At 34.9% G+C, this 15,180-nt stretch overlaps 1 protein-coding gene across 11 annotated transcripts in view; it reads left to right on the forward strand.

Moving 5' to 3' along the window:
* LOC134220941 (muscleblind-like protein 1) overlaps nucleotides 1-8,000 on the forward strand; it is a 413,633-nt gene extending 405,633 nt beyond the window's left edge. For 9 of the 11 annotated variants that reach the window (XM_062700086.1, XM_062700081.1, XM_062700084.1 and 6 more), the window contains one exon: nucleotides 258-8,000. In XM_062700086.1, coding sequence (XP_062556070.1) covers nucleotides 258-409 — 152 coding nt within the window. In that variant the 3' untranslated portion in view covers nucleotides 410-8,000. The remainder of the gene's footprint in view (nucleotides 1-257) is intronic. The other 2 variants (XR_009982128.1, XR_009982129.1) reach the window with 1 other exon arrangement.
* Nucleotides 8,001-15,180: the final 7,180 nt, after the last annotated feature.

The following is a 15,180-nucleotide window of genomic DNA, read 5'->3' on the forward strand; positions in this document are numbered from 1 at the left end:
GCGCGATTTTCAGAAAACTTCAGGACCAAATAGAACTTTGTCCAATTTCTCTGTCTGTCTTCTTGATTCCCCAGACCATGGAGTTTCATTTTTTGTGATGGAAATTATATTTTTTTATATTTCTGCTATTTTTAGCTATTTTTTTACAATAAATTGTTTTTAATTAAACTCCTAGAGAAACCTCATGAATTTAGAAAAAAAACGTATGTAATTGTCTAACAATTCTCTCCTTTCTCTTTTTGTCACTACTTTCACAGGTGATAAAGTAGAAGTATGTGATCAACGCGTGGCGGTCTGTCGTGACCATGCGAAGGGTATGTGTAAGCGTAAGCAATGTAAATATTACCACATACCGATTGTACTGCCACCAGCGAACGTAATGGCCGCCACAGCAAAAATAGCAGAATAGAATAAATAACAACAACAGCAACAACCAGCAGAAAACAACAGCAACCGCACCAGCAGCAGCAGTAACAACAAACCATAACCAGGCATCAGAACCCTATGAACCACCTCGGAAGAGGTGATACAACCGCAGATATAATTCGGATCGGTAAAAGTCGAGTTGCAGTAATTCAATTACTAGATTTCAACCCAGCAAAGCAAGAACAGTGAAAGCGAGAACAATAAGAACACAATACATCAGCAACACAACAAAACCCAGCCAGAACAGAGGAGAGTGAGCAACTTTATACAGTGCAAGTGGAAACTATTCAAAATACCAGGCATACCAATTGAATCGTTTATTGCTCTATTACTATTGTATGTGAAGAGAAGTATTCGTTTATTGTTTTGATCGTTACTGACGAATGGAGCAACGCGTTTCCTCTACCGTACGTGTGCTGTATACATGTTTTGTATGTTGTAATTGAAAGTTTCTATTTGTCTCGAATTTATAATTGATGAAAAAGAATCTGTATTATTTTTGTGTATTTTTTGTATATTATTTGTATTTAGCGAATATGTTATATTTTTCAATATTTCCTCTTATTTACATTGCATATTATTATAAGTTTAATAAACAACAAACGGGATATGTTTAGGATAATTATTTACACATGACGAAGCAACTTTGATTCGAAAATAAACTGCAAAATGTATAATCATATAAGGTTGCATTAAATATTTATAAGTTGAAACTAACACCAGAAGTTCTATGAATATACATTTTCTATGGGAAGTTAGGATGCAAAAACGTTTTGAATTTTGTACTAAGTCAACCAAAAACTAATAATTCCGTACTGAAACAGCCTATACAAATTTATTGACGCTATTGTACACAAAAACACCTTTTGATTTTTACTATCTAAATCTTACAGAAAATAAATGAAAGCAAACAATAATCTAAACCCCTTACAAACGATATACAAACCATCTCTAGAAGGAAGTAAACTACTTAACTATGACATTTTTTTTAAATCTAATTTACCAACCGGGGAAGGACTGCAAAATATCTACCGTTTATATTCGAGTTTATACACACTCACACGAAGGTAACGTTACACACTCACATGTTCACGTTGGAAACAAGTCACCAGTTCTCTGTATCATAATCTCTCACACTAAAAAGCAAACATTTGACTACTTCTATGTACCGATACTGACACACTAACAAGCACTCAATGATTGACACATACATACAACACTCTATTGATCGATGGTAACTCAATACAAGCAGTAACACACAAACACAACTATTGAATGATAAATCACGTCCTATTGGAGCAACGATAATTAATAGTTTATATGTTTATATTATATATCAAAACGTGGTGAGAAAACGGTTGAATAGAATAAAAACAGAATTACGAAGCAGAAATTTAATAAGATAATACCTCTCTATTTAGTATTTTTATTTTCCTAAACAATTTATAGATGTTGCGTTTGATTATTTGTTTTGTTTTAACTTCGTTTGATTTGAGAGTTACGAACATACATTGTTTAGAGATATGTTTCTCCCTGAGAAAGTTTTAGGAGTAAAACATACACACAAAACCACACTCATAAACACTAAATCAAAAGTATTCCTACTACAATCTCGTAAGTGTAAGTGCTAAAAATTATCGATAGATCCAGAGTGATTCTCAGCTGAGACTTTTTCATTAGAAACAAAAAAGAAAACTATTATTATTTATATTACTTGTTAAATTGATTCCTCTCATTATTTTCTCGTAAGTTAATTGTACTCAAATTCTCTAACTGAACTGGATGCGATAAGTTTCCACACTCTAGAAAACGATTTCAAGTTACATTCGAAACATTCAAAATGTTTTGTGCAGCATGATGGCAAAGATCCTAACCCCACCGGTAGGTGGGGGATTTAATCGTTTTAAAATAACACAAATTTATGTAAAGTTCAGGAGAGAATAAAATAAATTACAACCATTTTAAGGGTAAGCAGAAAAGTATTCATCCAACAACGCTGAGGAATGAAGGGAAGATAGAAAACACCGCAGGAAATAGACCATGGCTTGCTTTTTGCAGCGGGAACGGATCCCATCAGTCACGAGTACCATTTATGCGATGATGGTACGCTTTCATATTTGTTTTCCTAAATACAAATAATGCATACTTGTGATAAAAATGATTATTTAGTTGTTCCTGATTTTAGATACGTACATACATATTATTTTTTTCATGCACGTTTTATCATCCCAAATCGCTTAGTTCAAATTTCATTCTTGAAATTTGACTGCTTCTTGAAAATGGTGATCGGTTGGTTGGGTGTAGAGTATTCGAATGTAGGAATGAAAACTTTTTCGTTGATTTAACGCATCTCATAATATTATTGGAAGACAGTTCGAAAATTCTGCACTATGTCAATGATTTGAGTAATGAAAGAATAAAAAATTGCCTTGCCACGATTTTACAAAGCATAAACATGAAAACATTCTGAAGATGTCTATCCATACATGTTGCTTTGTTTGAAAATTTAACCGATTGAAGTTTGACAACTTGACAATTTATTCAAATGATTATTCCGTATTTATTTTCCATTCATCAAATAAACAAAATGTTGGGCATGTCTTGAGCGTGAATGATATCAAAAAATGCTAACAACTATGAACAATATTTTTCCAGTTTATTTCTATAAAAAATGTATATTGAACTTCTCATTCTCTTCAATATGAGAAGATTAAGTGACATGAATAATGCTTTTACTATGTTGAAACATTTGTGTACCCATAAACCACCATCCATTCACCAATTCGCGCAAAAATTGGACTCTAATTTGTGTCCCGAGATCTCCGCTTCGCTTGGCAACAGAAACCCCCTCAAAAAAATAGAATCGTAAGCCTTGTCAAAGAGATTAACTGTTAGGGAATAAACACAAATACAGTGTGCAGTGACATATCACATGCGCAAAATACCACAATAAACGCGAACCAAATATGATTTGTCAAGACTGAAGCAGGGGATGATTTTTAAAAAATCTAAACTCTGCAAATTGTAATTCATTTCAAGGGGAGAGAGAGAGAAATCAAGTTAGTGAACCAACACACAGGAACCAAAATGAGAGATCGGTAACTGAAAACAAAACCGGAGAGAGAAATTTTATTAGTGAGAGAACGAGTTAAGCGATTGCCGTAACCCATTGATTGTGTTCCGCTCTGATCGTACTTCGTACATTTTGAACACATATCTTCTTCAATCCCAAGAAACCGATCGCACTGATTCTAATATCAACACGTCTGGTGAGCGAAATTCCCTTTTTGTATAGTGTCTGAAGTTCGTACAGTTTTCATCCTGCCATCCTAACCTATTGTTCGTGAACTTACGTTACTTTCGTTCGAAAGCCGTGACTGCCATGTTCATCGTGAAACAATGGGCATGAAATGTTGGGAGATGATCCGAATCGAGTGATCGTTCAAGAAGCAAAACATCAACAACCGACTATTAGCATGGTAGAATAATGTGGAAAGGCAAACAGAAAACTCAACGCAAAGAGAATATAAAATATTTTTTAGATAGCTAGGAGATACATTTATATATATTAACATTACCTAAAACAATTGAATCCGATTGACGGAAGCACTTGAAGGTGTGAAACACAATGAAATTGTACTTTAAGCTGAAATGGAACGGAACCGAATGTTACTAAAATATTCAAATCATAGAGAACAAAATCGAACTGGAATACATCTCAAGTGTAAAACAAATGTGACATCGTTGTGGAGTCTTTCCAATGTGTCTTTTGTCATATGTTACACAAACGATCTGATGCAACAGGGATATTGTAATCGATGTGATTGACACCAGCTTTTTTCATTATTATTATTCTACATTCCTTTGGAGACGAAAGTATTTCATATTTTAGAGAAAATGATAAACAGTATAGCCGCTATGCACATGTCCTGATTATTATATTTGATACTACAAGTTTTGTACAGCACGATCAATTATTTCTAGTACAACTACCCCCTGGGTAATCAACAAAAAACAAAACTAAACGCAGAAATATGTTTTTTCCAACGTCATGCTGCTTCAGCTTTAAAAGACAGAGTTGGATAGTTGGAAAGTGAATTAACGAACAGTGATTTCACGCACATCGTTTCATATTTGTCATTTAAACAATACTGATATCTGGTGGTTGATTGCCCATTCACAGCGAAAACATTTGACGGTGGCAGTGCTATTTCGATAATGATTTTCGTAATGAAAGTTCAAAGCATTTCAAGACCAGAAAACTTTTTAAATCAGATGAATTGCCATATGTAACTTAATCAAGTCATTGGGACTTTTCTAAGCAATTTGAACATATATTCGATCGTGCAAGTTTATCAAAGATCCACTCACATACATCATATGGAGAACAAACTTAAAGAAAATTTAAGTAAAAATTGGAGTTGAGTGTGAAAATACAATAAAAACCCTTAATTGGTTTGAACTGTAAAAAGAGGCATTGATATAAAAGTTTTAATATTTACTTCTTCTTGCTCTCCTGTTCTCTCCAACAAGAAAAATGTGGCGCATGTTTGTCTTCAATTTAAGAACAGGCTACTAGCATTCAAACTAACTTCTAAAACGTTAGTTTCTTCTGCCCAAACTTAAAATATGTGTTAAAAAAATTATGGCACGTACGAAAATTCAAAAATATTAGCAGTACTCATCACCTTGCTATAACAAATGTAAAAACAAGTAACGTAAAATGTATGTGTGCTTCACTGCGAAATCGCAAGCACACTTTTGATTTAGCATTTTGGAAGCCAGTGCAAAATCGGTATTGTACAATTTTGATTTTGTGAATAAATTTTAGTCCAGATTTGGACTATAAATTACCAAAGAGTGCAAAACCACTTTTTCGTCCTAATTTTCACGTTGACCCATCAAATGTTTCACACAATGAACAGACAGCAAATACTGTGATAACACAAAGCATAAATAGCGAAAAAATATGGAAAATTATCCGGTCTGAAGCAATTGCAATTATGTTCCTCAATGAAGGAAGCTCCACTGACATTTGTTTGACACGTTTCCAGTTCATTTATTCTCGACCAAAACATCCAAACTGATCTTATCCGATCTGGTGAAAACCATCAAGGCAGATATCACGTCATTCGATTTGTCTAGTCAACACCAAGTGAATCTATTTAGATCATCGCCATCATCTATGTTATTCTTGTTATGTTTGATATATTACGAATCCGATGATTTTTAATTTCCCAAAACTGTCATAAAATACTCATTTTTCGGTAAATCAATCAGGAAAATACACTACATTATCAAGCAAATACTCCGCTTTCGGTTGCTTGTCAGTTTATTTAGCCCAGTTTTCGAGTTTGTGTGTTTTCATTAAAATTATCATTTATCCATTGTACCCCCATTAGTTGACATTCGAAACGAACGTAAAATCTATTGAAAAATGTTCCTGAACATAAATGGACACCATCTGTTGTGTCGAGTGCCCTAAAGAATAAGAACTACCCAAAACTGATAGGGTTAGAAGAATAAACAATAACAATAAACCGTTTTGTGACATATTTTTTCCTACAACACCTTACCGCCATTCAAACTCACACACACACACATACAACCGTGAAAATTGAACACTTACCATGCACACACACTGTCCACAAATTAAAAAAAATAGCTCCAACAATTACGTGATCGCGACAAGTACATAATAACACAATAATAAACGTGAGTTTGACAGCATAGGCAACAAATATGGAATCCCACGATTTTTATGGAAACTGTCAAAAAGGACAACCATTCACAAACCAAGGTTATATTATTTGTAAAAAGGGGTAAAGTAGAAAGGATAACAGTGAAACAAACAAATATTCTAATTGAAGTAAAGAAAAATAAACAAAAAATAACTTTAAACATAAATAATCTGTAAGATTTTTAGTAATAAAATATTATTGAAAAATTTACTCAAAATACTTTAAAATATTGTATGAAAAATCACTATTATCATTATTGATAATGAAACACATACACATTAAACCACACACACACACGAAAAGTATTTCAGTTTACTTATTAAGTAGTAAACCTTTACACAAGTGAACGAAAAAAAACTCCATCGTGAATCTATAGTTGAACGAATAGTGAATCCTTAATGAGCAAAAAAATACAAGATACCTTAACAAAATCGGCACAAGTGGGAACCGAGAAAAAAAAGTAATCACATAACCCTTTCAGAGCGAAAAATCAGTGACCTCAGTGTTCGAGGAAGGAAGAAGTAGAATAGCATTGCTCTAGTACAGCAAAACTTTCCCGCAGAAAACGACAAAAGCATAAAACCCAAATGTGAACAACCGAAAGCAACTCAACATACTAAACCACAACAGTAAAAGAAACATGTGCGAAGAGATCGGCACACCTGGAGAAAATAATCGAATATAACGAAAAGAGTAATACATAAAAAAACATAGGAACTCACGCAAAAGTGAATCGAACCGTCGAATGGGGCGGATTAGAGGGACCTTCCTCGGGTAAGACCCGCAATCCCCCTCAGCGCACGGGATCGGAACACTCGCGTGCATTCATCACTGCGTCTGTGATAGTTCTAAAGAAAATTTTAACGTACTAGATCAAGTCTATGAAATTAAGGTGCGCGTTGTGCATGAAAAAAAAAACAAAACATGGATATTCGCAAGTAAGCAACAGTGTAGCAAGAATGAAAATCAAAAAAATCAAAAGCAAGCAAACGAGCCCCGAGCGCGGACTCGGAGCTCACAGCGACCAGAGGATCTTTTTTCGATCCACTCTTCCCGCGAGGCGTTTCCTGGTCGCGCTAGTGATCCTCGGTTCCGAATCCGGGCGGACCGAAATAGAAGAGTCCAGCCCCGCGAATGACGAATCCAAGCAACGGAGCAGAGTGAAGAAAAAAAAAATCATCTAATTAAACAGTAATAAAATAATGTTAAATGATAAATTGTTGTTGATAAAAATAAATAAAAAAAAGCATCACTTTTATTATTGAAAAAAAAACTCGAGGGAAAACCTATGATTAGTTGTGTAGCAATTCTTTAATTAAGGGATTAAAATACAATATGAAATTAAATTTAAATGAACACATGAGAAAAGTATCTAAATTAACATAAGAAAATGAGAAAAAAAAACTAGTGTTTTCGAAAAACCGAAGCAAGAAATATGAAAGTAAAATATTACAAATTATACATATGTTCCATTTTTTAAATATATTAAAGCTATGTGAGAAAAAAAATACACTAAAAGGTGGAAAAAACAAAACTGATCAATCATTGTGGTGAAATCTATTTTTCTTCAGTTTATCAGCAACCAATACAAAAAAGGAAAGGAAATACAAGTAAATGAATGGTGAAAAAAGTGGAAACAAGTAATAATGAATAATAATATTGAAGTACAACCACTTTTATTTTTCAAGGCAACACAAAAAAATAAACAAAACATACACACTTACACCTACTCACGCGAATGGAAGAATGAAAACACAAAAAACTGGAAGAAAGATAAAACTGATTTATGTACTAAAATTATTTTCAAAATAAAACATTTCAATTCAAATTTAATTGCACTGACTTTGTTATTCTTCGAAAGAAATTGTCCAACGGAATGAGGAAAAATCATGAGAAAACGGATAACATGCCTTGTTATCCAAGCATTGACAATATAATTGCAATACAGATATGAAATTCCGTAGGTAATATGCAACAAACTTATGTTACTTACCGGGATATCAGCAATATTTGGAACAAAGCCGAACTCTTGTTAAAACTTAACAACTAATTTGCCAAAAAATCAGCTAACATATATCAATGAGTCGTGGCTCGAGAGATCTCAAAAAATGTTTTATTCCATTTAAACACTAACTTACATTTGATCTCTGATTACTTCACTAAGAGCAAGTTTACCGGTGGTGAGTATAAGCCGTTTGGTAGTGCAGTATCATTACTTTACACTTTACCGCTCGCTAAAAATGCTTGTTAAACCAGTAGCGCAACTTACGGAGGACCAAATTTGGTAGCGCGATAAGAGCGCTGCTATTTAACGAACTGTCGCCGGTGCGGAATACAGCAACCAAATTGATAACCGAGAACAGTGACTGGTACGGAAAAAAGTGACCAAACTAATATGACAGCGCAGTGTGGGTGATCAAAATAGTCGCGCCCGGTAATGATGCTCTTAGAGCAAAATCAGCAGTGATTCAAATTGTTCGGAGCAGTCATTTTGAATATGAATCTGAAACACATTCCACCACATTCCGGAATTATAGTTTCCATAAAAAAGGGGCACTTTTCGGTCGGTTCTGAGAACAGGCTTGAAGCCAGTCTCAAACTTTACAAAATATATTCTAAGGTTATTTGATCCTTCCGGTCACATCCCATCAGAATTCATTCCGGAATCATTATTCTCATGAGTAAGTGTTCTTTTAAATCGTTTCTGACTCCCGGCATGCGACGTCTCTCCTGTTTAAGCACCATGTGATTAAAAGGATTAAATAACTAGAAAGTAGATTTCTATGATTTGGTTTCCTGACCAGGGTGAAGAACCGATCAAAAAGTGCACATTTTTACCTCACCAGCATCACCATAGTCACGTTCCGAAATGTGACCAAAGTTGTACTGAATATCTTCAGAGCCAATTTCCATTAACTTGTTTTGCAAAATTATGAAGTTTAAGATGTCGTAAACGATAACCTCAAAACCAAGTGTCTATTTTCCTATGGGAACCAGTATTTCGGAATATTCCGATATATAATTATGGAAGATCCATTAATTACGTAACGCAAACATTGCCCAGTTAAATCTTTTACTTTTAGTTTGCAATTTATAACTATAATACATATCTTGATTCTGGCTACAAAAGCTTGGAATAACAGCCACCAGTTGATTTTTTTTAAGTTGAAAAGTCACTTGGCCCCATGAGGAAATATTTTAAATTATCTCTTTTGAAATAGCTGTAATGAAATGTAGGGACGTTAGAATTGAAACAAGATTCATCTGCCCGTAGATGACAAAAATTGCGTTTCAAACAAGCTAACCGTCACCGCGAAAACTAACAAAAAAAAGTCCCTTCTCTCTACTCCCACATAGCTAAAAGTACACTCAGAAATAGACCAAACCTGTAATAATATACAAAGAAATCATTTTTTACATATTTTCAAAATTTATACTAAGCTAGAGTAAAAAAGTTATCTATGCAAGATTCAATCGTTACACGGCGAAAATACGGAGGTTATAATAATCGAGTATAAACTGCACGTAAACGGACGTGGGGTCAACCAGGAGAAACGTAATTCCTTTCATACCCAAAGGTACACGCTCCTTGTTATTCTGTTCAAACTAGATCACCATGTGTAGAATAACGTTCGCCTTCCTATAGGCAACCACCAAGACCGTGCACATGCAACATTAATCTAGTACTGCTCATTAACTTGCATGCAATGTCGACGACTGCGTACTAGAAGGATTTCTAAATGCTGCCAAATCCCGATACGTTCTGCTTTCAATCGTCGTCGTACTCATCATTTAGCTCACGTAGAGTAAGGTTCTTGTCAGCTGTTACGAGTGTCTATGCATTAAGGAGGGTTGCTATCTTATGAGATCATGCAATCAGTAATAGGGTAAAATGCCCAATTGTGGCCCTCCTAGTAGCGAAATTTTGCTCTTCCTATCATAAGGAATTGAAATTTTCAACATATTAATTCTGCTGGATATCTAATAACAAGCTTTGCATCTCCTCTTCACGATACATGCATAAAACACTACAATGCACGACGTTACTCGTTGAAATTAACATTTTAAAGTCCGACTACAAGAAGCTCTGGCCATCCGGAAGATGCTCCCTGACGAACCATAACTCGAGCAAGACACTACGCCACACCATCCTGACGTCAAATACCCGGATGAGCAGCTGAAGTACCTCAAACCTAAATCCCAACCCCGTCCGTCCTGAAATTACGTAATCTAACCTTGAGTCGCCACGAGTATCTTGGTCTATGTCCCTTTCCCCTTACTAACTGTTGATAATAATGATATAAATTGTAAATATCATAAAGAGTCTCGGCTCCGTTAAGTGTTATACACGCCTGAGCCTGTCAAATAAACGCATTAGATAAAAAAAAAGTCCGACTGATTTCGCCCTGTAATAGACCCCGTGGGTGTCCATAATAGGAAATTGCTTCCCTATAGTCCAAACTTCATTAAATTTTTATGTTCCATTTCGGGACGTTCTTCTTTCCTATTATGGACCCCTAAAATATTTCTATAATGGACACATTCGTGTTTACTTTTTTATTTATTTTTTTTTTATTTCCCGAAGGAATTTCATAGCTAAATGTTTACATTGTACTGTAACAATGCAAAAATGGCTGGAGGGTCCACCATAGGGCACTGCACAGAAACATATCTTTCTCTTTCGTTCCTCATAAATTTTGACGTTTACTGGCCTTGTTGTTTTCTAATATCTTATCAAGTTTGATAAATACTATTGGCACTTTGACGTTGCATGGAGAAAAAGAAGCAGAAAGATGATGATCGAAAAAATCTCCACGGGAAAGCATTCGAAGAAGTTTTAAAAACTCTTCTCAAAAATTCTAAAATTATTTTAATTAAAAACGGTAAGCAGTTCAGGGTTGGAGTATTCTTCTACTGCATAATAAACATAATATTTCCATTCGAAATTTTATTTTGTTAAATTACACTAAATACACAATATAAGAAAAGTCCAATCCCGTACTGCTTACCGTTTTTAATTGATTTGCTTCTAGAATTTTTGAGAAGAGTTTTAAAAACTTCTTCGTATGGTTTCCCCACTTCGAAACTTCTGACTGAAACTTAACCTGCCTGTGGAGAACTCAGGTGTCATATCCATCGAAGTCTTTCCTTATTATGTGACGCGGAGAATACACTATTCAGGCCTCCCAATCTTTTCAAGCCACGGGCCAATTTCTAGAGTTCACATTTGCTGGCGGGACAGAAAATATTTTATACATCACTTTAAAAATATTTTCGAGATAATCATTGTTTTTTTTTTTTTAATTTTCTAAAAAAAACTAAATAAATCGTGTTTAGTTTTTTTAGAAAATTATAAAAAAAACAATGATTATCTTGAAAATATTTTTAAAGTGATGTGTATATATTGCATTCAAACAAAGATAATTATTTGAATATTTGCGTTCAATCGTGCTTATGTTATTTTGTTTCCGTCGTTGCATTAGAGATTCATTTGAAACATTAAATTAAATAATTTACACCGTTTAACGGATGTTAAAAAAAAGGAAATTTCTTCTCTTTACCAGCATATTTAACATATTTACATAAACAGCAATCAATAGCTTTCATGTTGTTCTATTGATTGCGCTATTCAAATTAATTCATGAAAAAAATGTTACTCAGGTTCAACAGGATGAGAGAAATGTACCAGATCTCAGAAACCCACTGTGCTAAGGTGCTTTATGTTCAAATCATTTAGATGTTTGGCAATATCTGCCAGAAAAACCAAGTCACTCATCTATTCAGTATCATTAAGTTGGTCAGTGTTTTCCTTTAACTTGTAGATATAGTGCCATTTTTCGGAATGGAATAAAAGAGAATAAAATTTCTCAAGCATGGTACCAAGGCTTAGTCAATGAAATTCGCAATAATAGAAAAAATTAAAAATATAAAAAAATAATTGCTCCATCAATCGTAAGGTACAAGTTTTCGAAGGGGAAAAAAATTCCTTTACACAGGTCTTAACAGCCCAACAGCCCCATTGGGATAAAAAATGTCAATTTCTCTGTCATTCGATTATGACCATAAATTCCTCTTATGAAGACAGCCACTTTTGCCACGGTTTTCACGTCAGTATTTTCATCGTTTGCAAAAGAGTAGAATATGAAGCAGGCGGCTTTTTCACCTTACGTATAGCTTTCAAATCTTCTGTGAGAACTTTAACTCTTCACTGTGTTCCGCTCAAACTAATACTACTGAACTGCCGTAATCTGGCAAAGTGACGTATACGCCATTTTCCAAAAATGGTGTTAACGAGTAGTACCCATCGTACTCTTTAACAGAAAAATGGTAAACATGTATGTAGTAAAGTGAAGAAGTCTGTTTCCTTAGGACACAATGTCAACAAAAACTGAAAAGCATTCCTTAACAAGTTCTCCGTCATGGAAAGGTTTCATCCGTTCTGCCAAAATCTTACTTACAGCAACACTGGCCCGTACTGCATTTTCTGACTTCGTATTAGCTTGAGTGAAGATAGTTTGTTGATTCTATAAGAATTTGAGTCAATAAATGGAAATTTTAATTAAAACCTTCGAAGTTCTATCAACGTTTGTTCCCTACCTGGGCCCTTTCAAATATTATATTTCATAGACTGCTTGATTCAGATTTTTTTCCTTCAGTATATCAAAACTTTCCGAACAAATTAAGCGAACTGGCCTTCCTTTTTCAACGTGAACAAAACTACTCGGACCAATCTGTTCCACACCAACCTTTTGTGTCTTGGGGGCCGCTCAATGCAATCATTTCAAATTATGTGAAATATTATTTTTCGTTTCAAATTCAAATTAATGATTTTGTAGCGCGAACTTTGATTTAAAACTTACATATTTAATAATGAATAAGGGGCCATCCACAAAGAACGTCACGTTTCTAGGGGGGATAGGGGGTTCCGAGCAGCGTGACGATTCATACAAAAATTTTAGCGATTTAATGCAAAAAGTGTGACGAAGGGGGGAGGGGGGATGCAAATCGCCATTTTTTGCGTGACGTACTTTATGGATCTTCCCTAATAAAAAAACGATTTAGATAGAAAAGCTGGCGGGCTGACTGTGGTAGACAGTACAAACCTTAAGTATAACCCATCTTATAGTATAAGTAATGAATGTGTACTAGTACCATGCTTCCCCACCGCTTGGTTATCAGACATGCAAGCACAGGCAGTCATTTCTCGGAGCTAGACGCGTGTGCTTCGGATCTCGGTACCACAAGTGGCGACGAGGATGAAAAAACAAATTTCGGGTAAAAAAAAGCATTAATTTCGTTCTGTGTGAAAAGTAATTTTTGAGAAAAAACTTATTCGAAAAAAGGTGTGCAAAGGCAGGAAATACTACGCAAAAGTTAGGAAAGTAGAAATTATTATCAACCAGGCTAGTGACTCGCCATAATAATGAAAAAAAAATGCACGCGGCAAGCGCGGGTGGAAAATAAAATTCTTGAAAAAAAATGGGATGTGAAAGAAACGAAGAATAATAAGAAATAAATGTGCATATTCGTTGAAAAAAAAGAGAAATAATGTACTTTTGTGATTAAATGCAAGAAGTTGGAAAAAAAAAATGCTATGAGAGGTAAAAGCATTTTTGTGTTGTGTGTTGAATTGTGTTATTGGGTGATTGTTGCGTAAGGAAAATGAGCTGGATGATCTGTTATCAAGGTATGTTGAATCCTATCGGTTAAGAAATAATTGTTAATTCATTAATTCAAGTTTTCGCTCATGTCTCAAGTCATGAGCCATGAAAAAAACAAAATGGCGTTTCTTCTTTTAATCCATTAACGTTATAGTATGTATTGTGTGTGTAATTGGAAGGTGCACTAGCATATTCAAAAGCATCACGCGACTAAGTAGCTATATTTATGCATAGGGTTCACACAACCACGTGCTCATGTGAGCGCGCGCAAGTCAGGAGTATATTCCGCGTCTCACCGCCTGCAGTAGGGCTGTTGCCTAAGCCCATAAAAGATCCATATACGCATGTAGCGGGGAATGATTCGCGAAACGAATGTCAGAAAAAAAAGAGAACGGAAGGAAACAATATGAGAGTAGAGCAGCGCAGGCTCTGGAAAGGTACATGTGATTGAATTCACTGACAGTGGGCTCATTCAAGAGTTCTAAGTTGTTGCGTTCTAGAATGTGATTCAATTCACTGTATTGGTGTGCAAATTTAGAATAGCGAAAGGAGAGTAGCTTCGCTGAGAAGACATAAGTCATTGATACATGCATACTGATGCGTTGACCGTTGACCTTTAGCATTGCACTAGGGGCCATTGGAAATATGCAGTGCTGAAACAGATGAAACAGGCTTACAATGAATGTGAATGTCTGATTATTCAGAGTAGAAACTGGGGATAACGTGATTCAATTCACTACAGACTATGAGCGTGATTGGATTCTCTAAATACTCAAAGAGATGACAAGCAGACTATGATAAATTCACTATACACTTTGAGGAAGAAACGTGATTCAATTCACTAAGGAATGAAATATGTGGCTAGAAGACATATGTAAGCATAGAGCTGTGATTGAATTCACTTATTGGAAAGTACAACGTCAAAACGGCAGTGTCTCATGAAGAAGTGGTTTGATTTGAATTTCCATTTACTATTTCCATTGTGATTGGGGTTCCATGGATATTATCCATGGTTTGAAGTAATGAAGAGCCTTTTAAGAAAATTTAAATCAGTAGATCAGTAGATCACTTAAAATTCAACAAAGAATTTGAAAGAAAAACATCAACGCACAAACAAGCAGCCTTGATGAAATCTGGATCCAGTTAGATCATCAACCGTAACTGAAAGCATAGCATTCCGTACCACAGGGATAGTAGAATTTTGGCTTATAAAGCTAGATGCTGGCGTTACGGCAGATATCAACATTGGGAAAATTGAGGATTTTCGGCTACTGATGGAACTCATCGTTGCCTCATGAAAGGTAATTTTTCGTCTCTTAGTCCAATGGAAGTCTAACGTTGAATTTCATCAC

Source organism: Armigeres subalbatus, chromosome 3, assembly GCF_024139115.2.
Source record: "Armigeres subalbatus isolate Guangzhou_Male chromosome 3, GZ_Asu_2, whole genome shotgun sequence".
In the NCBI taxonomy this organism is placed as follows: Eukaryota; Metazoa; Arthropoda; class Insecta; order Diptera; family Culicidae; genus Armigeres; species Armigeres subalbatus.